The sequence below is a fragment of the Gymnoscopelus microlampas genome, assembly GCF_963454915.1.
Source record: "Gymnoscopelus microlampas genome assembly, chromosome: 16".
Taxonomy (NCBI): domain Eukaryota; kingdom Metazoa; phylum Chordata; class Actinopteri; order Myctophiformes; family Myctophidae; genus Gymnoscopelus; species Gymnoscopelus microlampas.
In genome coordinates, this window is record NC_139953.1 from 13489408 (window position 1) to 13511626 (window position 22219).

The 22219-nt window shown below is 44.4% G+C and overlaps 1 protein-coding gene across 1 annotated transcript; it reads left to right on the forward strand.

The window, feature by feature from the left end:
- The first annotated feature begins 12909 nt into the window (after positions 1–12909).
- On the forward strand, positions 12910–21716 carry bmp2b (bone morphogenetic protein 2b). The gene is made up of 4 exons (XM_084081884.1): positions 12910–13438; positions 15046–15103; positions 15608–15953; positions 20377–21716. The coding sequence occupies exons 2-4, from the start codon at positions 15059–15061 to the stop codon at positions 21303–21305; spliced, it is 1320 nt and encodes a 439-aa protein (XP_083938010.1). The 5' UTR covers positions 12910–13438; positions 15046–15058; the 3' UTR covers positions 21306–21716.
- The last annotated feature ends 503 nt before the right edge of the window (positions 21717–22219 follow it).

Below are 22219 nucleotides of genomic sequence, written 5' to 3' on the forward strand. Positions count from 1 at the left end.
CACTACTGTGCCAGCCTATATCCAATTCAAACAGCATGGAGGCAGTCGTGGACAGTGATTAAGTACATTTACTTGAGTATCTGTACTTTATTTGAGTATTTGTATTTTTTTAGAAGCTTAGGACTTTAACTCCACTACATTTTAAAGACAAATGTTGTACATTTTGACTGCAAAATTCCCTGTTAAGGGTGTGGGACACAAACTTACAAACATACAGTACATTGTGAATTAACAAATTAAGCCCTATTTGAAAAATATTGAAAGTAGCCGATCTACAAGCTCATGTAGACGCCTCACGATGGATTTGTGGACTTGTACATCTACTTTTTTGATTCTTTAATAATATGGTACCATTTTTGTCTACTCGTTCTGTGTCTCAGAGGAGGACTACATACAGTTCAGAAACCCGCCAGTGACATCATCGATGGAGAATCAAGGCTAATGCCGTGCTATGAGCTTGTAGATCTGCTATTTTTGAGAAATCGTGTAAATTTGTGTGAATCTTTGAATATATATTTTTTCAAGCGAACATTTGTAATTCAAATCTTTGCTTCTGTGGGTCCCTGGGACAAAAATATTTTGAGATGGGGGTCCGTGGCCAAAAACATAACATATCATCCTTGACATGAAAAAGTTTGAGAACCACTGACATAGTAACATGATTTTTTTTTTAAATGGTAGGATTTAGAAGACATTTGGGCCTCAGGTCTTAATGGGTTAAATGCATGTAGTTTTTTGAATACTACGTACTCCAGAAGGCTACTTTAACTCTAAAGTACAAATTTGACCGAGGAACTTTCACTTCAGTTGAGAAATATTTGACCAGGAGAGAGTATCTATATTTTGACTCAAATACTGTGGGTTTGAGTACTCTGCGCACCACTGACTGCCAGCCCGTCCAATTCAAACAGCATGGAGCATAGCAGAAATAACACAAACGTCTCGATGGGGTCACATTCGCTCAAACCGAGCCGTCTAGCTGCGCCGGGCTCTCAGAGTAATTGACAAAACGCATACTTAACTTCAACCCCTAAGCCTTTTTTTTTTTTTTTTTTTTTAAACATTGATAGTCCTCATTTTAACCAACTCAGCCTTCCTTCCTTGTTTCACATTAAGAGACCTTTTTTCTCTCTTTTCTTTTCTTTTTGAGGGAAAAAAGCAAGTCTTCAGGACATGATTTTCCCTGTGGAACAGTACAGTACAGTACAGTACAGTACAGTACAGTACAGTACAGTACAGTACAGTACAGTACCAGTGATATACGGTGCAGCACACAGCTCACACCATAGCTTCTGTTACTCCTCTGTATATCCAAAGAGAATCCAAGCCATCTGGCCTCTGTTTACTGTATTACAAATGACACATAATGGTAATCTGGCATGTGATGAGAGGAGGTGAATTACAGACAGGGGGGCAAGAGGCGGGTATTAACCCTCATATGATTTCCTTTAAGGGGGACGTTTAATTTAAGGCCGCGTTTTATCTACCTGATTATTCATTACGCCGAGCTCGCCCCTAAAACCGTAAGAAACAGGATAAACAGAGGAAACCGCCAATTAAATCGCATTCCAGAGAAGATTGTGAGGGGGGGGGTGGGGGGCTCACTGTATACAGAACAGTTAGTTTAGTGACATAAATATTTACACAAACTGTCACGAATTAAGACAAATGTTACCAGGAAATGGACTACATTGTGAAGGGGCCATTACCGGGAGTTTCTGTCTAACCTTATTGGCAGCCGTTACGTCCCTAATTGCTGACAATTATTCCCCGATATTTCAAGAAAAATCGAAACAGGATAATAGTCTCTTTTTTACGATATCCTACGATTCTTTCTTATTCTTAAACGGAACAACGCGCTTTGCTTCTCAAAGGCAAAGCCAGTTTGAAAAATGAACGTGATCTGATTATGACCATCCTTTTTTCCATTGACATTTACAGCAAAAATGCTAAAACACATACATCTCAAAAAAAAGAGGGAGAGGGGAGAAAAAGAGGGGGGGGGGGGGGTTGGGGGTAGGGGGGCCGACATGGGTGGAGATATGAATAGTTGCATCAGATTGGTCCGAAGCTGAAGTTAAAGATACATACGGCATGCCCAGGGAGTGGATGTCAGTTAAATGTTTATACAGCTGCTCTCAAGATTATTATTATCATGAAACCACATGGCTATAATGTCACTCTGTGGATGCCAGAGCACAATCAGGTCCAACCCTATAGCCCTCTGCAAGGTCTACGCAGTAGAAATCCTCAGTGTTCATTTTAACTCTGAGAGCGTTCAAGCGGAACCAAATGGACCCATAAGGGTCCATTTGGTTTCCGTTTGAACGCTCTCAGAATGAACCGTTGGACCCTGGCTCGAGCTGACAATGTGATAATTAAACGTGATAATTAAATGGGTCGACTATACGGACTAACCTCCCCACCCCTGACGGTTTCGTGCTCGACAAGACCAGTGTTTACTGTGTAAAACAATTAGTTTTTATAACAGAGGTTATCTTTTCAAACGGCTATGCCGCTATAAGACTTTTTCTGGTGAATCACATCCAGTTGTGAAATCCTATATTGGACAAGGGAGCCCTGAGGAAACAGATAGCCATCAAGATTATCGACTAAATCTTCAGTTAATTCAGTCGACTTAAATGTATTTTGCCGGTGCCTTGATGGCGTCGTAATGGCTGATTTTACACTTGGTTGCATGCTGAAAATAGCCGATCTACAAGCTCACAACGCGTCGCGCTGCGACGCGTTGTGAGCTTGTAGATCTGCTATTTTCAGAGCTTAACACCCGAGCACAACCAAACATAAAATAACTTGTCTTTTAGCTCTACTGGATCTCTTCTCCACTAGTCCCTCACTAACATTTTAGTCTAGCAGTTTTTATTTATATTGACAAAATTGTCAATATATTTAGTCTTAGTTTTAGTCATCATAACTTATTTTTATTTAGTCAGTGAAAGAAGGTAGTCTACGAACATTTTTCGTCATAGTTTTAGTCGACGAAATCAACACCTGCCAGAATTTAATGAAGGGATCAAGCAGAAGTATATACTGTATTCTATTGGAATAGCCAGGACGGACGGACGGACGGAAAGACAGACAGACAGACAGACAGACAGACACCTAGTATCCCAAGGGACATTCAGTTGTCATCGCGTATACAGGGCTCTTCAACAGGAGGCACCACTATGGGGTGCTCAGGGTTTAAGCGGTTAAAAGGAAAACTGTGGAATACTTCCAAGCTTGTCAAAAATCTCTCAACATCAACAAAACATTGATGAGTCGCATGGAAGTAGAAAAGGTTGAATATGCAACACAATTTTAAACAACATACGTGGGGGTCCCTGCTTCGTCTCTTTCTAAGGGGTCCATGGCATGAAAAACATTGAAGACCCCTGACCCCTAGCTAGTGTATGAGATAGTCATATATGTTATTGTGTCTTATATGCAATGGCAGCGCCTCATGCGTCCCCTCGCTGTATTTTACACTTGAAGTCCACCTTTGTGAAAACACCCCACAATCAGAACCCCGTAATCAATTCTGTCCCAGAGCCTTCAGCCGTACGTGCTGCGATCTCATTTAGTGGAACACAAGCAAATGGCCTCCGTCAAAGTGAAACGCTACGTGAAACGCGTGGTTTATGTTTATTGCCTGTTGTTGCCGACGTCAAGGCAAATGAAAGATGTGAGAAATCTCTCCTTCATCTTGCTGCACGAGTGATTGAAAATGTTGTCAGGTGTGCGCGTGTGTGTGCGTGCGTGCGTGCGTGCATGCGTGCGTGTGTGTGTGTGTTTACATGTTTGTGTGTAGAGTGGTGCACATGAAGGTCACATTTCATCTGCAAGGATGTTTCCATCGCCCTCTAAAGTTTCCTAAAGCACACAACCTTAGTGAAAAGCTCCTACAAACACATCTCGGCAACCCGGGACGTACTTTAACTTAATCGTAACCTCCGCATTAACTTTGTAGACATAAATCAAGGTGCAGAATGCGACACGCAGCATCACGCATTCCTTCAAAACTATCAGATCAGAAGCCAAAGTTTGGCGAGTTAAAGAAAACTCCCAACAAACCATTCTGGTTTGCGTTAAATACACCCGCCATTAACGCTACACACCTTTTCTGGGGTTGCAACAGCTCTCTCTCTCTCTTTCAAGCGCACATACTTGCTAAAGGCCTTATTTATACTTCGTCGTATGGCGGTGCTGACCGCAAAAACAGCCGATCCACAAGCTCGCGACGTGCCGCGCCGTGGCGTGTCGTTGAGCTTGTAGATCTGCTGTTTTATCGGCGAGCGACACTGTCGTACGACATGGTATAACCCATTAAGACCTGAGGCCGATTCTATACATAATGTCTGTTTTTAGAACGTCTTCTAAAAACTGTTTTTTGAAAAAAACGTATGCTACTATGTCAGTGGTTCTCAAACTTTTCCATGTCAAGGACCCCAAAATGTATATGTATTTGGCCAAGGACCCCCATTTTGTTCCAGGGCGCTATGAGCTTGTATATCTGCTATTTTTCAATAGCCAAAGTGTAAAAGAATGCTTCTTTTTTTTTAGCTCAAATCAAAAAGTGACACAGATGCGTTACCGGTCTTAATGGGATAAATTAAGCATAAGTGTTTTCCTCCCCTCCCCCCCCCCCTTGCCTGTAAACAGCTGCTTGTGCTTAAGCGGTAAAATGTAAATCTTGACGCTGGCTGTTTATGTAACCCAAGCTTCTAATCATGCAGACGTATAATTGAGTGACGCGTGGTGTCTTTATGAGTGGAGCTGCATTCAAAGGGCAGATCCCTGTATTTATGTCTCTCTCTCTCTCTCTCCCTCTCTCTCTCTCTAAAATGGAAGTGGCTGCCTCTCATCTCTACTACTCTGCTAAATGGAGCATGTGTTTATACTGGTTCCTATTGTAGAGTTGTTGAGCGTGAGGTCCACGCGGAGCTAAGAGCTAAATGTTTCGTACCTGTAAACTGAGGTTTTACGGGCCCCTTGGTGTTATCACAGTAAAAAATGCGTACAAAGGAACATTCAAAAGGCGCTCCACGGGGTATCAAAGGGTTGCTCGCATCATTCAACATGAGTAAGACCGCGCAATAAGGACGGTACTAGGGTTTGACTTTGAAAGAATTACCGGGCCTTGTAAAGTTTAAAGTGATGCGTGCAATTTTCTAGTATGAAATTAAAACTTGACTTTATTGGATTTACTTTATTGTTATTAAAAGATGTTCTTATGCACAATTAATCCTGTTGATCATGAACAAGATAGAGACTACTCTGTAGTGCTCTCAGAGTTGAATTAACCTATTAAGACCTGGAACGCATCTGTGTCACTTTTTCATTTGAGCTAATAAGCATTAGTTTACACTTTGGCTATTCAAAAATAGCAGATATACAAGCTCATAGCGTGCCGCGCTACGAGCTTGTAGATCTGCTATTTTAAAAAAATCGTGAAAATGTGTGCAAATCTTTGAATATATATACTTTTAAACCGAACATTTTTAACTCAAATCTTTGCTTCTGGGGGTCCCTAGAACTAAATATTTTGAGATGGGGGTCCGTGGCCAAATACATATCATTTTGGGGGTCCTTGACATGAAAGAGTTTGAGAACCACTGATATAAAAACATATGTTTTTCAGAATACTGTGGATTTAGAAGACTCAGGATTTTGCGGAGCAGATTCTCCAGGTGCAGACTCGCAAAACAAACAAACAAAAACATAAACAAATGCTAAATTATGCACGACTTTGAGCGAATGAAAAACCCAAATCTGCGATATTTGAAAATGTGCAGGCAAGGTTTTGAATCCCCCTCTTCTTGATCTCTGAGTGGCCATATAATCTGGAGGTGGACTTGTTGCTCAAATTAGTGGGTAGAGGACCGTGCCACATGTTCAGTATCCATAAATATTGACTCTGGCTTTTTAGCTGGCCGTCTTTGACCTTGGTGGGTTTCCATTTTGGGACCAACTTATATGAAATGTGTCCCGTTTCGCCACAATCCCTTTCATGCGCCATGTGCGCACGCTCTGCTCAGCCCGGCAGTCGTGCTTCTCCTGTCAAACACATGTCAACTGATAAAGTTTACTGGTTTTTGCTAACTTAAATAGCAAAAGCACGCTTCGACCCCATCGAAGTGGAGCTTCAATTCAACTGTTGAACTGGAGCTGATTTGCAGCAAGGAGAAAAAAAAGAAAGAAAAAAATGTTACAATTCTACAACAACATCTCCAAAGCTTATCTCCTCCGTGTAGGCATGTTAGCGTGAGTTAAGGCTACATCTGTCTCCGCGCGGGAGGAATGCAGGGCCCAGCGTCCGGCCAAGTTGCTGTTAACAGCAGGTGAAAGGCTAATGGCTAGATCTGCAGTGTCATCTCAGGGTTTTTGTCTAACCCCCCCTCCCTCCACTCCTGGAATGTACGTGATGACAAGAAGAGACCGCACAGTCCACATCTATGTGCACACACTGTCGCACGCACACGCTCGTGCACGCACGCACGCAAATATAGGCACAGGCACGCTGCACACAAACAGGGACATACTGTGTATACATGCAGAAGCGTATACACAGAAAACATACGTAGACAAAGCCACAAAGACAAGCATGTGCAGATTCCTGGAGCAACAGTGTAAATGGTGACAAAGAACAATGTTCTCCTCCCCCGCCCGCGTCCACCCAAAACAACAAAACTCATTCTATATAGCCTCAAATATTCAACCCCCACGAAGAGATTTATTATAGCTTTTATTAAGTATTATGTACTCCACATTGTTCTCTGCCTCAAAGGGGCTTTCCATACAAGTAACAGATACATCAATGAGTCGATGTACGGAAACGATGTTGTGCGGATGACAGAGGTCCTTGTGCCGTCGTCTCCTTGTCGTTCTACCTTTCAGGTAAAACCGTCCTCGAGGGCAAACAAAGCGTAGGATGTGTGCGTTAGGTGGAATACACAAAGAGAAGAGGATAAGGCTCTGAAACCAATGAAGCCTTTCACATCAAATGTCAGGAGTAGGGCGGCAGTGGCTCAGGAGGTATAGATGTTCCCCGGTTCAATTCCTGTGTCGAAGTGTCCTTACGCAAGACACTGAACCCGTAAACAGTGTTGCCAGAGAAACAAGCAATCAGGTCTAGGAAAACCAGCCCAAAAGAAGCGACCATATGGGCCACATGTGCACTTTAACATATACATCAGCTATTTGAAAATAGCAGATCTACAAGCTCACAACGCGTCGCGATGCGACGTGTTGTGAGCTTGTAGATCGGCTATTTTCAAATAAAATCTTGCTGGGAATTATAATAAGCAGATCTGGCAACCCCTGCCTGTAACTACCCCCCAATGTGCAGATTGGTGCCTTGCATGGTTGACTCTGCTGTTGGTGTGTGTACCGTATGTGACTATGTGTGAATATAATGCACTTTGTGAAGCGCTTTGGATAAGAGGTGCTATAGAAATGCAGACCATTTAGGAGTGATGTGAGCCCCAGGTCAGGCTCTGTAGTGTGACGACCCTGGACGTTGCTCCTCTGACCTGAGCTAGACCCCCTCCTCCTCCCCAACACACACACATAAACACACACACACACACACACACACACACACACACACCGTTGTCTTTGGCTGTTCAGTTCAGACAGGCAGAATGATTTCAAATGACAAGGGACAGATCCAAAAGGTAGAAGAAAGACACAGAAGGAGGAGAAAAAGAGGGAAAGAGAGACAGAGAATGAGAAGGCATGGAGAGAGAGAGAGCTGGAGAGATGGAGAGGGAGAGAGAGAGAGAGAGAGAGAGAGAGAGATGGAGACAGTGGCGTACCCACTGTAGAGGCAGGACAGGCGGTCGCCTGCCCAACTAAGATCTCGCCTCCCCTAGAAAACCCAAATAACCTGAAAAGGTGTCATTGCGTGCTTGATGTCCTCAAAGTCACGCATCCAACACGCTTTGAACGGAGCAGATTGGACCTTCTGTTCCAGAGATAAGGGCCAAAACATCTTGAAAACGGCCACTTTCACCGGTTTTCGGTCGCCGATTTGGGGGGTGGGGGTGCAAAAAAAATGTCGCCTGCCCTAAATGTAATTCCTGGGGACGCTACTGGATGGAGAGACAGAAAGGGGTAAAACATGGTCATCCATCACAGAGATATGTTCAACAGGCTGAGAAAGATCTTTTTATTCCTGATCTGATCTGATGATGGCCAAACATTGTGATAAAGATATATATATATTTTTTAACTGAGCCAGTGTTACACCTATATTTTGAGGTTTTCCATTCTCCCAGGGTCCGAAGCTCAGAGCTGTGACACAACAAGGAGCACAAGTTACCATCTCTTCCTATTGAAATGGCCAACAATGCCGACCACAACAGATCGTGAAGGGCTTTGGAGTGGCGGAATAACGGTAGTTTAGCGGCTAAACTACCATTGCATGGATAAAAGGAAGCACTTTGCTGTTACAATGACAGTGTTCACTGGCTGAACACTATTTTTCTACGACTTGAATATGCCATTATTAACATAACATTCTAGATCTATTTGAACTCACTAAACCCATTAAGACCTTTGAACGCATCTGTGTCATTTTAGATTTCTTTGGCTATTTGGCAATAGCAGATCTACAAGCTCATAGCGTGGCACCGAGTGCCGCGCTATGAGCTTGTAGATCTGCTATTTTTGAAAAATTGTGAAAGATTGTGCAAATCTTTGAATAATATATTTTTAAACAAACATTTTTAACAGAAATCTTTGCTTCTGGGGGTCCCTGGAACAACATGTTTTGAGATGGGGGTCTGTGGCCAAATACATATCATTTTGGGGGTCCTTGACATGAAAATGTTTTGAGCACCACTGACAGCAACATAGGTTTTTCCAAAAAAAACTGTTAGGATTTAGAAGACATTTTGTAGAATCGGTCTCAGGTCTCAATGGGTTAAGCTATACATGCCAAATGAACGGAAACAATGACTTTGTGCAGAGATGCTTTTTGGCGTTTTTGTTTTCTTGTCGATTAGGCTGGCTGAGGCTGACGGAGTAACCATTTAACCTCTGGAGAGAGGTTGTTCATTTGTGTTTCAGAGAGGGTATCTCTATACCTCGCTAACCACCAGGGATTTGCCATGCAATGTCCTTTCAATCAGTGTATAATTGGATCAGCTCGTAGCGATTAGATAAGCACGGTGTCTCTGGCTCAACACAATGATGATAGGCACAGAGAAGACTCCCTGGGCTGAGTCACCTCCCCGCCTCATCCCACGCTGGGCATCACTGATCAAGACATCCAACTTATATTATTCCCTGTTGGGCCTCACACAATCTGTGCCAGGATGCACACACACACACACACACACACACACACACACACACACACACACACACACACAGTTTCACACATTCACAGTCACAGACACAGTCACACATATTCCCTATTTTTCTTACTTCTCTCTCTCACTCTCTCGCACACACTCACGCACGCACGCACGCACGCATGCACACGCACACGCACAAACACACGCACACACACACACACACACACACACACACACGCACACACACACGCACACACACACACACACACACACACACACACACACACACACACATGCACAGAGAGAGAGAGAGAGAGAGAGAGAGAGAGAGAGAGAAAGAATCAGATAAAGCTCTCTCTTTCTCTTTCTAATCCTCTCACTCGGGTAATTAAAGATACTCACAGCTTAGTGTGTGAGGCCTTATCCCCCCCGATCTAAAACATCTGAATGCCGAGCGGCTTTTACCTGGGCTTGGGTTTAGAGCACTAGGTTCACCAAGTGGTGTTTTGGCAACAGTAGAGACCCAGCTATCACGGCTAGCAGATTAACACTCCGACGGAGCAGATGTATGCGGTATGAATCAATTAGCATATCATTACATCACACCTTTTCTTAATGGGTGGATGGATGGATGAACGAAACGTAATACAGGCAGCATGAAGGAGGAAATAGACTGAGACGGGAAGTTAATGTTTATCATTTGTAAAGGTTACCCACATGATACGGCTGTTTTTATTTTACACCTTGGCTATTCAAAAATAGCAGATATACAAGCTTGTAGCGCGGCACCGACTGCCGCGCTACGAGCTTGCAGATCTGCTATTTTTGAAAGATTGTGAAAATATGTGCAAATCCTTGAATATATATTGTTTTAAAGTGACATTTTTTAACTCAAATCTTTGCTTCTGGGGGGTCCCTGGAACAAAACATTTTGATATGTGGGTCGGCGGCCAAATACATATACTTTTGGGGGTCCTTGACATGAAAAGGTTTGAGCACCACTGATATATATACGTTTTTTCAGAATACTGTTGGGATTTTAGAAGACATTTGTAGAATCGGCCTCAGGTCTTAATGGGTTAATGTCCACAGGACCACATCTTCCAAAGTCAAAGACAGAGGAAGACAAATGCCAAATGTGCACAAAGGTGGTACAGGTAGGCCTATACGCACTCACGGGCCCTCTGTGTTTTAGTTGCTGAGTGGATGATCCAGGATTATCCCTCATAAAAATGTTATTGTCCTGCAAACAGACAAAGGTATCTTGTGATCTCCGTGGGATTTAATCTATCGCCATCTCTCTGCAATGCTTTGGCCAAAACACAGCCGCCTGCCCTACCATCAGCACCCTAATGGAAACCACTAGATGGAATCAATGGGGGCTTTTCTTATGGAGATGGACCAAACACTAACACTGTTGACTCAACCCTTAATAACAATGGAGCAAAGACTCTCTTCTTGCCCCCTCGCCTTGTTGCACATGACAGCCAGTTCCTGCACCCACAGTGCTAGCAGGTACTCTCCCAAAAAACGTGGGTGAGGTTTGGAATGTAAATGGCAATGAATAACATGCATTCAGAGGAAGAGGATGAACACAGAGTACATGTGGGGCTGAAGCAAACTTTTTTTTCTTCCATATATAATTTCACGGGGTTCCACCTAAAACTGAGTGAAGTATTATGACCCTCTAGGGCAGTGGTTCTCAACCTGTGGGTCGGAAACCCCAGGGGGGGTCCCCACATGATTTGCTGGGGGTCCCCAGACGACAATGAAGTGACAATTTAAGGACTTTTAAGACCTTTTTAATACCTAAAAAAACAAACAAAAAAAGACCATTACTGCCTCAAAAGTAATCAACAAACTATAGTAGAAAAATTGGTCAAACATTGGCCAAATTGTCAAGTGAAAATAGCAGATCTACAAGCTCACAATGCCTCGCTTTTTGCGAGGCGTTGTGGGCTTGTAGATCTGCTATTTTCAAAATATGTATCTGCGGAACCGAAAATGTAATGCCTCAATTGCTACATTGCGAGTGCTTGCAGAGTGGGGGTCCCCATGCAGTTCAAATATGATTCATTTGGGGGGTCATGACCTGATAAAAGGTTGAGAACCACTGATGTGTAGGGTAAATCAATGGGCTTTCATTCATTGGCTCTGTGTCACTTGGCTCTCACTCACACACACATGCACAGCAGAGTGCATGCAGGCGGTATTACTATAGAGGTGAGATGAGACAGCAATAATGTGCTCAAACACCTTCCTCAGATCTATCGATAAACGAAAAGGCGGATGCAGCAGTTATAGGAAGTGCGCATCAATCATCTGTTCCGTCTCACATACACACAGACAAAACACGCATGCGGTAATAACAAAGGCGTCCACGCGCGCGCGCGCGCACTCACACATACAATCGCATCATGTGTGCGCGCACAGACGTCTGCAATGGTCCATGGCAGGTCGGTGAAGTTCAACTGGGACATAGCTAGATTAAGTAATCCCCCTCTATATGTTTTGATTATTTGAATTACTAACGCCGCACATTAATTGTCAATTAGTCCTAATCTAATGGTGCATAGCGCAACATTAATCCAGCAATTAAAATCTCTTATTAAACTGATCAACGATCGGCAGGGTATAGCCTACAGCGTAAAATATGATGCGTGTTTGCTTTGTTTGGGTCAGTTGATAATGGAAATGAGTTTATGTAACTAACACATCTCTGAAAGAAGAACATGCAGAGAAAATGCGCCAGTAGGCTATACACGCAAAAGTGTGTCACGGACTGAGCTGGAGAAAAGAAAAGAAAAAAAAGAAATGCTTCTCTGACACCTATTAGTAGGTTATGTTACCTATTATTATGTAATAAAACGCCCGAAATGCATAGCCTGTAGGCTACAGTGGCTTTAAGTGGTGGTTTACGACTTTACATCAAATAATTTGGGACTGGGAACACACCTTTTACAAACAACATTGTAATATCCTCAAGCCCGGCCCCTATACGTTACGGGTCCATTTGGTTCCAATTGAAAATTGGAAATACTCAAGTGAAGTAAAAATGCCTCAAAATTGTACCTAAGTAGGCCTCCAGTAGGCTACTTGACTAAATGTTCTTAGTCACTTTAAACCAGTGGTCCGGGCGGGGACCACCAGTGGTCCTCGAGGGGGTTCCAGGGGGTCCCCAGCCAAATTAATTGTTAGGAACCAAATTGACCTTTATGTGTCTGACGGCTCCATTTGGTTCCATTTGCTCAAGAAATCAAAATGGTCGAGTCCCTGGCATAACTTTTCAAATGGGGGTCCCTGGGCTAATACATTTGGGTGTCCTTGACACGAAAAAGGTTGTAAACCACTGCTTTAAACCACTGCCTATAATAGGCTATATAAGAATATTATACAGTTAGAGGCATTGTTACAGTAATAATATCCTCAATCCATTTGGTTCCATTAGTACACTCTCAAGAAGACTTGGATGATTGACAGCCCCTTGCCTTGGTGACATCACTGCAACGACAAAAAGCGTCGTCGGGGGAAGGAGAGAGGGAGCAATAGAGAGAGAGAGAGGGAGAGAGAAAGAGAGAGAGAGAGGCACCAATCAATTGAACAACCACTGCACGCGGTGGCGCACGGAGGAGAGAGAGAGGCGACGCGCACCAACAGCAACACTAGGAGCGACACACGATCAGAAGGAGAAGGAGCGACACTTTTTCTTTAAACTTATTACCTCCTTAAACTCACAGTCCAGCAGAACTTTTCTGGGTCTCTCTTTTGAAGATGTTCCACGGAGATGTACTTAGAGAAGAAGTACTCAGATCGTTACCTAGTAGTCGTAGTAGTAGTACTCCAGCGCGCTTCCTCATAACATCAGACTAAAGAGGTTTTTTTTTCCTCCTCTTCTCCGTCTTCTCTCGTCCTCCTGACCAACACAAGACGCCTGACTTTGCAGCTGCGGGGAGGATTATTATTATTATGTGCAGCAAGAGGCGATCATAGATCGGGCGCAGTGCAGACAGTGCATATGTTACGGGCTGTTGATCCGGTCCGCGGACCAATAACGCGTGGATTAAACACGAATTAATGTGGAATTTATCGGAGCCCAAAGCTGGAACCCACGACCGGACACAGCGCTTCCTTATCAGGTACAGAAATATAGAAAATATTATAACAGCAGCAGCAGCAGCTTGTTGACTTTTTGTTTTGCTTCATGTTGTTTAAAGCCAGTGGTTCTCAAACATTTTCATGTCAAGGACCCCCCAAATTAATATTTGTCTGCGGACCCCCCCGTCTGAAAATAAAAGTATGTCCAGGGGACACACATACAAGATTTGTGGTGTTAAGATGTTTAATTTTGTTTGTTTAAATAGCAGATCATCGGCTATTTGCTGCATATTGCTTACTTAACTGTTTCTCTTACTCCTAGATGGCTTTTTAGTATAAACTTTGAATGTTTATTAAAAGTGTGTGGGTGTAAAATGTGTGACAGGCTTTAGTTGTCAAAGGAGAGATCTTCCCCTGTAGCTATACTTTTATATGAAGCCGAAGGCATAGCCCTTGGATCAAGACTATCATAGATGTATTTGATCGATTTTGACATCTTTATATCTACTACGATACGAAAGTAAAAGTCAGACTCGATAAAAAATACATCTATGATAGTCTTGATCCAAGGCTAATATGCGGGCATATGTGCTTTAAAAAGTTGCGGATTTTCCATTCTGGACTTAAAGAGGATAGAGGTTTAAATATACTGTTTAAAAAAAAACGTGCAGTTTCTACGACATCGTAGTTGTCTTTTTTCTTTTCTCTTTTTTTTTTGATGTATGTGTTTTTGATGTCTTGAATGTCGACTCAAAGCAGCAAAGCGGGGCTATACATCTGGCCCTGGTCCTGCACGTCAGATCTAACACCTGCAAGCCTCTCTTGAAGTAACTCTATCCTTTATGATTATAGTCATACATGACCGTCAAAGAGCCTCCGCAAACAGACGCTCGTAGCGCTCTGTCTGGCTCTCTCTCTCTCTCTCTCTCTCTCTCTCTCTCTCTCTCTCTCTCTGTTTATTCTAAACCCCCCCTTTTTTTTTCATGCCAACATTCTTTCATGCGTTGTTGTGTGTGTGATCTTTCTGGGTTTTACGCGGACTAGTATTTTAAGCTTTCATATTGCCCTCACCACCAAACACATTTTCTTATCTCTCCCTAATTGGAGACTTTTTTTTTGTCTGCCCCCCCCCCCCCCCCCCCCCCCCCCCCCCCCCCCCCCCACACACACACACACACACACACACACACACACCGCTCTCAGTTTCTTTGATTTCTTGTCTTTCCTGCCATCCCCCTTTTTCTTGTTTGACTCGTGTCTTTCATAACTTCCTCGCCTTGATGATATTTTCATGTTTTAGTTCGTCCTCTATAATGTTAAGATCAATCTCCTATTTCAGTGTAGATGCCTTATTATAGCCGGCGGGGGTGTTATTCCCTCAGCCCCCCCGCCCTCCTTTTTCTTTCTTTTCTTTTTTTTTTGTTCTGTACTTCAAAGTGAGGTGTCTCCCTTTTAACCTGCTCTGCTTCAATAATTCCTATTGTATGGACGGATCACACATCACACACACAGCTGGGGGAATGCCGATCGCAGTGAACCCCGGCTCGTGTCATGTCCCCCCGACACTGTCAATATACCTCAGCCGCGGATGGATCAGTGTGTGGATCAGTGTGTATTGACAGTAGCTCTGCACTTCTTCTTTCTGCAGGGACTGACTGACCATGGTCACCGTGGTCCGATCTCTCATGGTACTGCTGCTCGCTCAGGTCAGTGTTGCCATGTATGCTTATTATAAGCGACTTTAGGATTATTTTTCTGTGAAGGTTTTTGGCCTTGATTCTAAAGTGTGGTTGCTTATTTGGGCTTGTTTCCACATTGGTTCTTGATTGATTGATTGATTGATTGATTGGATACTTTATTAGTCAGAAATGTAAACAGCACGAGGTACAGTCAGACGTCTAGGCTAAAAGGATAACACAAAAAGGTCCTGGGGGACTTGTTTCCATTGGGGTCCTATATTTCATTATTATTTAAACCAGTGGTTTTCAAATCTGTTTCGGTCGTGGACCCCCTAAATTAATATTTGTCCTTCATCTGAAAATGTGTTGTGCCAGGGAGCACCCTGCATATCAGAAATCTTCCAAATCTACCAATACAAAATAGGTTTAAAGTGCTCCTGGTGTGGCCTATAGTTGCTTCTTTTGGGCTTGTTGTTTTCATAGACCTAGTTGCTTACATTTCTCTCACACAATCTGGCAACACTGACTCAGGTGCTACTGGGAGGCGCTGCGGGACTCATCCCCGAGGTCGGCCGGAGGAAGTACAGTGATCAGTCCGCCGGGAACAACAACAAACAGACCCCGCCGGAGCAATCGGAGAGCTTCCTCAACGAGTTCGAGCTGCGGCTCCTCAACATGTTCGGACTGAAGCGCCGGCCGAGCCCGAGCAAACAGGCCGTGGTGCCGCAGTACATGGTGGACCTTTACCGCATGCACGGTACGGCGAACGGGGAGCATCACAGCGGAGGAGCCAAGAGGCCCAGGAACAACAACATGGGCAAACACGCAGAAAGAGCCGCCAGCAAGGCCAACACGATTAGAAGCTTTCACCACGAAGGTCAGTGTTGCCATGTCTGTTATTATAAGCAACTTTGGGCTTTTTTTTGTGTTTTCTTTTTGGAAAGATATTTTTGGGCCTTTTTCTTCCTTTATTGATAGTTGTAATTGGAGATGGACATGAAACTGGGAGAGAGTTTCTCTGTTAAGTTGCTATGGTAGTTGTTGCAGGTTGTGTTTTTTTGTGTAGTTGCTTATTTTGGGCTTGTTTCCTAAATGTTGTTTAAACCAGTGGTTCTCAAACAAGGACCCCCCCAAAATTAATATGTATTTGTCTACAGACCCCCCCCATCTGAAAACAAAATGATGTTATGCCAGGGACCCACATACAAGATTTGTGGTGTTAAGACATTTTTTTTAAATAGCAGATCTACAGATGTGACGCGTTGTGCAGCTTGTAGATCGGTATACAGGTTTATTGTATATAGGGCTCGTGTAGCCTAGTGGCTTCTTTTGGGCTTGTTTTCATAGAACTGTATGCTTGTTTCTCTCGCAATACCTGGCAACACTGACAAAGGTACGTATTAGTGACATACTTTACCTGTCAGGTGAGGGAGAGCTGCTCTGCTGCTCTGCTCAGACAACACAAACCCTATATTTAAACATGACTCAGTGCGCGAGGCTGAACTTCTCAGTCTTTACTGTTTTATGGAAGGTTTAGTCATCGATAGGTGACACGCGTCCGCGTTATTACACCTTCCTAAATAAGAAAATAATCACTTTAAGTTTAAACGTCTGTGACCACTATTTCCAGACAGGGCAAACGGCGCGCAATTAAAATTTCTGCCTAATCCCTGAACTATGTTGTGATGCAACTGTTAACCGAGCATTCCTCTGGCGCTGCTGCAACAGGCATTAAAAAACATCAAGGGTGGTGGGATCCCTGGGGTAATTTGTTTCTTAATAATTGATGATGTTTGCGTGGGCTCCGAAAACAGTTTTTCCAGACACGCACCACGGGAACGGGGATAAAGGGCGGTGTGCGCCCTGTGCGCAGGTGATAGTCATCACCCTGTTACTTCAATAACACACGACATGACATTACACTAACACGCATTATGACAGAGCCCTCGGTGTCAGACTGAATTCTGAGTCATTTTCTAACAGGACTGAAATTAGTCCTTGGGAAACGGGAGAGGGGGGTGCCTTATTCTTTCCAAATCGCCCTCTCTCTCTCTGCGCGCTGTGCGCCATTACGCACGTTCCAATAATATAACGCCATAATTGCACACTTAGTTAATACCTTGGATATGGACTGATTTTTTAGCGTTTCATTTCGGTCCCATTTTTCCCCGTGCTCGGGAACATATATGCTGTTCAGATGATTAAGGCTCATATGAGTACAAACGTTTGTAGCCCCTGGCTAAAGTGCATTAGTTCACAAGCCACATGTGCTTATTCAAGGTATTGACGCAAAGGTGTTTACTTTTAACCCAGAATGGATTTGTATACACTAGTATTAGCCAACGAGCAACATCAGAATGTCCTTGGAATGATGCTATGCTTATTTGCTTAATTCATCTGGTAAGCAGTCAAGTGGCACACTTGATTGTAATGGAATAGTTTAAATCTCTTGCCATGTATGAACAAACAAAAGTCTCTTTTTAATGGTGAGCAGCACATAACCTTAAAAGTGACCTTTGGTCCATTTCTCAAATCCTTAATCTCCTATGGTCCATGTTCATGACTTTATAATATACAAGCTACAGAGTCCATAGGGGTTTTTTTTACACAACGTCCTCATACAGAGTCCTAAGTGTTTGAGTGGGGAAGTTTCCACCAGGGGTGAGTCAGAGAGGGGTGGTTGAGTGGTTGCTTGGGTGTTCTCCAGAAGCCTCGTGTGGATGACACCCAGTGGCTAAACTGACACATTACAAACAATCCTTGGCCAAGAGGAGCATGAGTCTGAGTGACTGCTCCCACTAGCCCACTAACTGTAAAAAAAAACTCCACGGCCGGGGCCAACGCACACCTTGACACACCACCGTCCATTAAGGGCTGCAGCAGAGGTTGTGTTTACCTACTCTCCCCTAGGCGTTTCATCCCATGTTAAACAGCATTGCACGGCTGTTAAGTCGTCCCCGACGTCAGGAGACATGGAATTGATGACGGCCTCGTGTAATAAGCATGTATCTACAGATGTAAGGCCAAAGCACATCAAAGCAAGGCACAGTCCTCGATCCTTCACGGCCGTCTCCTCGCCCGATATTAATTTCACCGGGATAATTAGTTTCGGCTCTATCGGTTTTCAAAAATAACCTTTTTCCCATGCCAACGAGAACATTTACACTCTTCCTCAGGAACCGGCACGGGGTGATGAATGACCGAACATTAGCCGTTATCTTTTTTGTTTTGGCACGCAGCGCGAAAAGAAATTAGGAATGTTGATACACTCATATCTGTGGTTCACAAGTTTTTGACAAGCCGCGACATGTTCACACTGCAGTTCCCTCAGAGAGAGAGGGATAGAGAGAGAGAGAGAGAGAGAGAGAGAGGGAGAGAGAGAGAGAGAGAGAGAGAGAGAGAGAGAGAGAGCGGGGGAATGAAAAAGAGACAGAGAAAGCAAAAGAGATAGATAGAGAGAACTTGGGATAGAAGTGAAGAATGAAAGGGTATGGGAAGGAGAAAAGAAAAGAGGATTTGGGATTGAGAAAAAAGTTGGGAGAAGGGGATTTGGGGGGCTGAGGAAAGGATAGAAAGAGAAGGATTGGTGACGGAGGATAGAGAGAAAGAGAGAGCAGGGGTTTTCCCACATCAAATGAGGAGTGATAGGGCTAATTGAAGTCTTTGTGCCTCTTGAGGGAGGTTCTAGGATGAGAAGGTGGAATTTCCTAAATGCCTCCTTTGAAAAAAAGAACGAGAAAAAAGAAGAAGGCCCAAGTTCAAAGTTTGTGTTTATTTCACCACACCAAACACATTTTTAAAAAAAATATATATATACGTCTGCATATATCATCTCTGATCTACATAAAGTAGAAGTTCAAAGACAGGCTGCACAGAGAGAAAATTGCATTTTTGTTTTTACTGCCATCTCTCTCATTTGTTGCACACTGTGAGGGCAAAACACCGCTGGCTGAAATTGTATGTTGTTGTCAGTGTAATTTAAAATACGATTCTCGTATGACAGTTCAGTTGTGATAGCTGAATTACCTGAATATTCACTACTATCTTCTTTAGCTACAAAAACAACAGAGTGTGTGAGCCAGTTCCTAAATAGGAAGTGGTTGATAGACTTTGAAAAAAAGAGGCTGGCAATAGCCGGGGCAGTCAGTGACATTTTCTGGTAGTATGGGGATAGTGTATATGATTTTTTTTGGGATATTTTTCCAAGCGCAGAACTGTTAGCACTCCCTAAAAATAAAACTCATTTGGCTGTAGAAGGACAAACACGCATGCTATAAATACCCAAAGGCAGTCTCCCATTCATTGACAATGGATTAGTGCCAGGTTTCATATCTTAATGGCTCCTGGCTTCAGGGGGAGAGCCGTTCACGCTCACTATGAAAAGTATCTGAAATATATGAATTATATATTAGTGGCATTCTCCTGTCATGCGATTGTTTTTGAAGCCGGCCGGTTCTACAAAGGTTAATTCACGCTTGGCATTTGGAGACATTAACATTTTAGTGTTCATCAGATAAATGTCCACATCCACTTCCCTATTGCACTCTTGTCAAAACAAAGCTTTGAAGATCCCTAGATGGGGCAACCGTTTTTTTCCACCAACCGTGGTAATTGCATGTAGTAGGCCAAATCTTAAAGGGCAATTATCCCCCGTGTGGCATTTGGCTAAATGTGCATAATTGAAGATGCAATCGCAGTTCTTCTGCCTTGAGCTTATCAATACAAGGGAAGCACACAGCTTTGATCTTATGACATTTAGCTCGGTCAAATTTATGAGCACGGCGGTAATGACGCCATGAGATCACCGTGAGCATTTGCCTGCTTTTACACTGAGTAATGCATGCATGGCGTGGGTGCCTGTGTGACGCCTGTGTGACAATGACCCACACACACCCGCTCATTGCAACCACGTGGCAGCCTGGCTCTGTGCGACGGGGAAGAAGAAAGCTAAAGCTTACACACTCTGTGTGTGTGTGTGTGTGTGTGTGTGTGTGTGTGTGTGTGTGTGTGTGTGTGTGTGTGTGTGTGTGTGTGTGTGTGTGTGTGTGTGTGTGTGTGTGTGTGTGTGTGTGTGTGTGTGTGTGTGTGTGTGTGTGTGTGTGTGTGAGAGAGAGAGAGAGAGCAAGCAAGGGAAACCATGTTAAAACCCGTGTTCAGCCAATATCTCTCCGCTTTTATAAAGTCCATGAAGTCAACTAATCCTTAGCCATTTCTTTCTCGTACAATGCCTATAAACTCAATTACTCCAGACAAGTGAATGTTGCTCACACTGCGACTGTCTCTGTGCTATCCCCCTGCAGAGTCCATGGAGGCCCTGGCCAGCCTGAAGGGCAGAACCACCCAGCAGTTCTACTTCAACCTCACCTCCATCCCCGGAGAGGAGCTCATCACCTCCGCAGAGCTTCGCATCTTCAGGGACCAGGTCATGGCGGCCGTGGCCTCCGGCAACGACTCGAGTAACGGCAGCCCTGCTGCCGCTGCCGCCGCCAGCGGAGGCGGCTTTCATCGAATCAACGTTTACGAGGTGTTCGGCGCGCCCGCCACGGCCGGCGGAGAGCCGCTGACGCGCCTGCTGGACACTCGGCTAGTGCAGGACTCTTTGAGCCGCTGGGAGAGCTTCGACGTCAGCCCCGCCGTGTCTCAATGGACCTCCGTGGGGCGCCACAACCACGGCTTCATGGTGGAGGTGCTTCATCCCGAGGGCGGGGATCGGCGGGAGGGGGAGCACACCCGAAGGCAAAGCAGGCACGTTCGGGTGAGCCGGTCCCTGCACGGGGACCAGGACTCGTGGCCTCAGGCTCGCCCCCTGCTGGTGACCTATGGCCACGATGGCCGCGGGGACGCTGTGCTCCACACACGGGAGAAGCGCCAGGCCGCTGCCCGCAAGCAGCGGCGGAAGCACCAGCACCAGCACAAGGCCAGCTGCCGGAGGCACGCCCTGTACGTGGACTTCAGCGACGTCGGGTGGAACGAGTGGATCGTGGCACCCCCCGGGTACCACGCCTTCTACTGCCACGGGGAGTGCCCCTTCCCCCTGACAGACCACCTCAACACCACCAACCACGCCATCGTGCAGACGCTGGTCAACTCGGTCAACTCCAACATCCCGCGGGCCTGCTGCGTGCCCACGGAGCTCAGCCCCATCTCTCTGCTCTACCTGGACGAATACGAGAAGGTCATCCTTAAAAACTACCAGGACATGGTGGTGGAGGGCTGTGGCTGCCGGTGAGAGGTTTGATGAGAGATGGGACGGACGGATGGACGGACAGTCAGACAAAGCGAGGGAGGGATGGGAGGGATGGAAAGACTTATAAGAGAAAGAGACATGTGAGAGGTTAATATGGACACCCGGTTTCCCAATGAAGACGTTTATTTATATGGAAGAGAGACACAAAACAGAGCTATTGTGGAAGAAGAAGAAGAAAACTATATATGAATATATTTATGTCTACGTAATGTTGGGAAAAAAATAAATATTTTAATCAGAGGAATATTCCTTTACTGGTTTTGAAAATGTATTTCTGATGTACATTTCCAAATGGGTGCAATACCACATGAAGTATAATGCTCAGATTTTTATTTTGTATTTATTTCTATTATAACCACTTTATTTGTAAATAAATAATGTGTATTTATCGTGAGAAAACACGTGGTCGCTCCAGTCTTCCCAGATTGCATACAGTGAACACCAGCGCTTGTTGACTCAGCCTCGTCAGAGGGATGTGTGGCTAACTCTAAACACGAATAACATGAGTCTCCAAACTCTCTCACATAAATTAGCCCGAAAAGAAATAACACACAACTTGCAAGCTTGCGCTCCACGGCGCTGATTGCAAACCAAGCATTGACTCCCTACAGTAAACGTAACTGGAGACCAACAACAATAGATGTTTATAGAGGAAGATGATGGGGGCTTGCTAGGTCAAGGGTGCCAGTGGTGTAATGGACTGCTGTATGGTGTCTAGGGTCACGGGAGGGGAGTGACAGGCCTACAGATGTTATAACCTCCCCGGGGAGGATTAGGAAAACACCACGACATGTTTTCCCGCATCGCATGTCATTGCAAAGCTCCCTGGGAAGGCTGTTCTCTAAGCTAAACCCCTGGGATTTTAGTCTTTTCTTGATGGATATGAAGTGTGTGTT

Bases quoted from the DNA above. Each gene is read 5' to 3' on its own strand.
- bmp2b (XM_084081884.1), top strand. From the start codon at position 15,059: ATGGTCACCGTGGTCCGATCTCTCATGGTACTGCTGCTCGCTCAG. The intron at 15,104-15,607 runs GTCAGTGTTGCC...ACACTGACTCAG, and splicing joins TGGTACTGCTGCTCGCTCAG to GTGCTACTGGGAGGCGCTGC. The intron at 15,954-20,376 runs GTCAGTGTTGCC...ATCCCCCTGCAG, and splicing joins TAGAAGCTTTCACCACGAAG to AGTCCATGGAGGCCCTGGCC.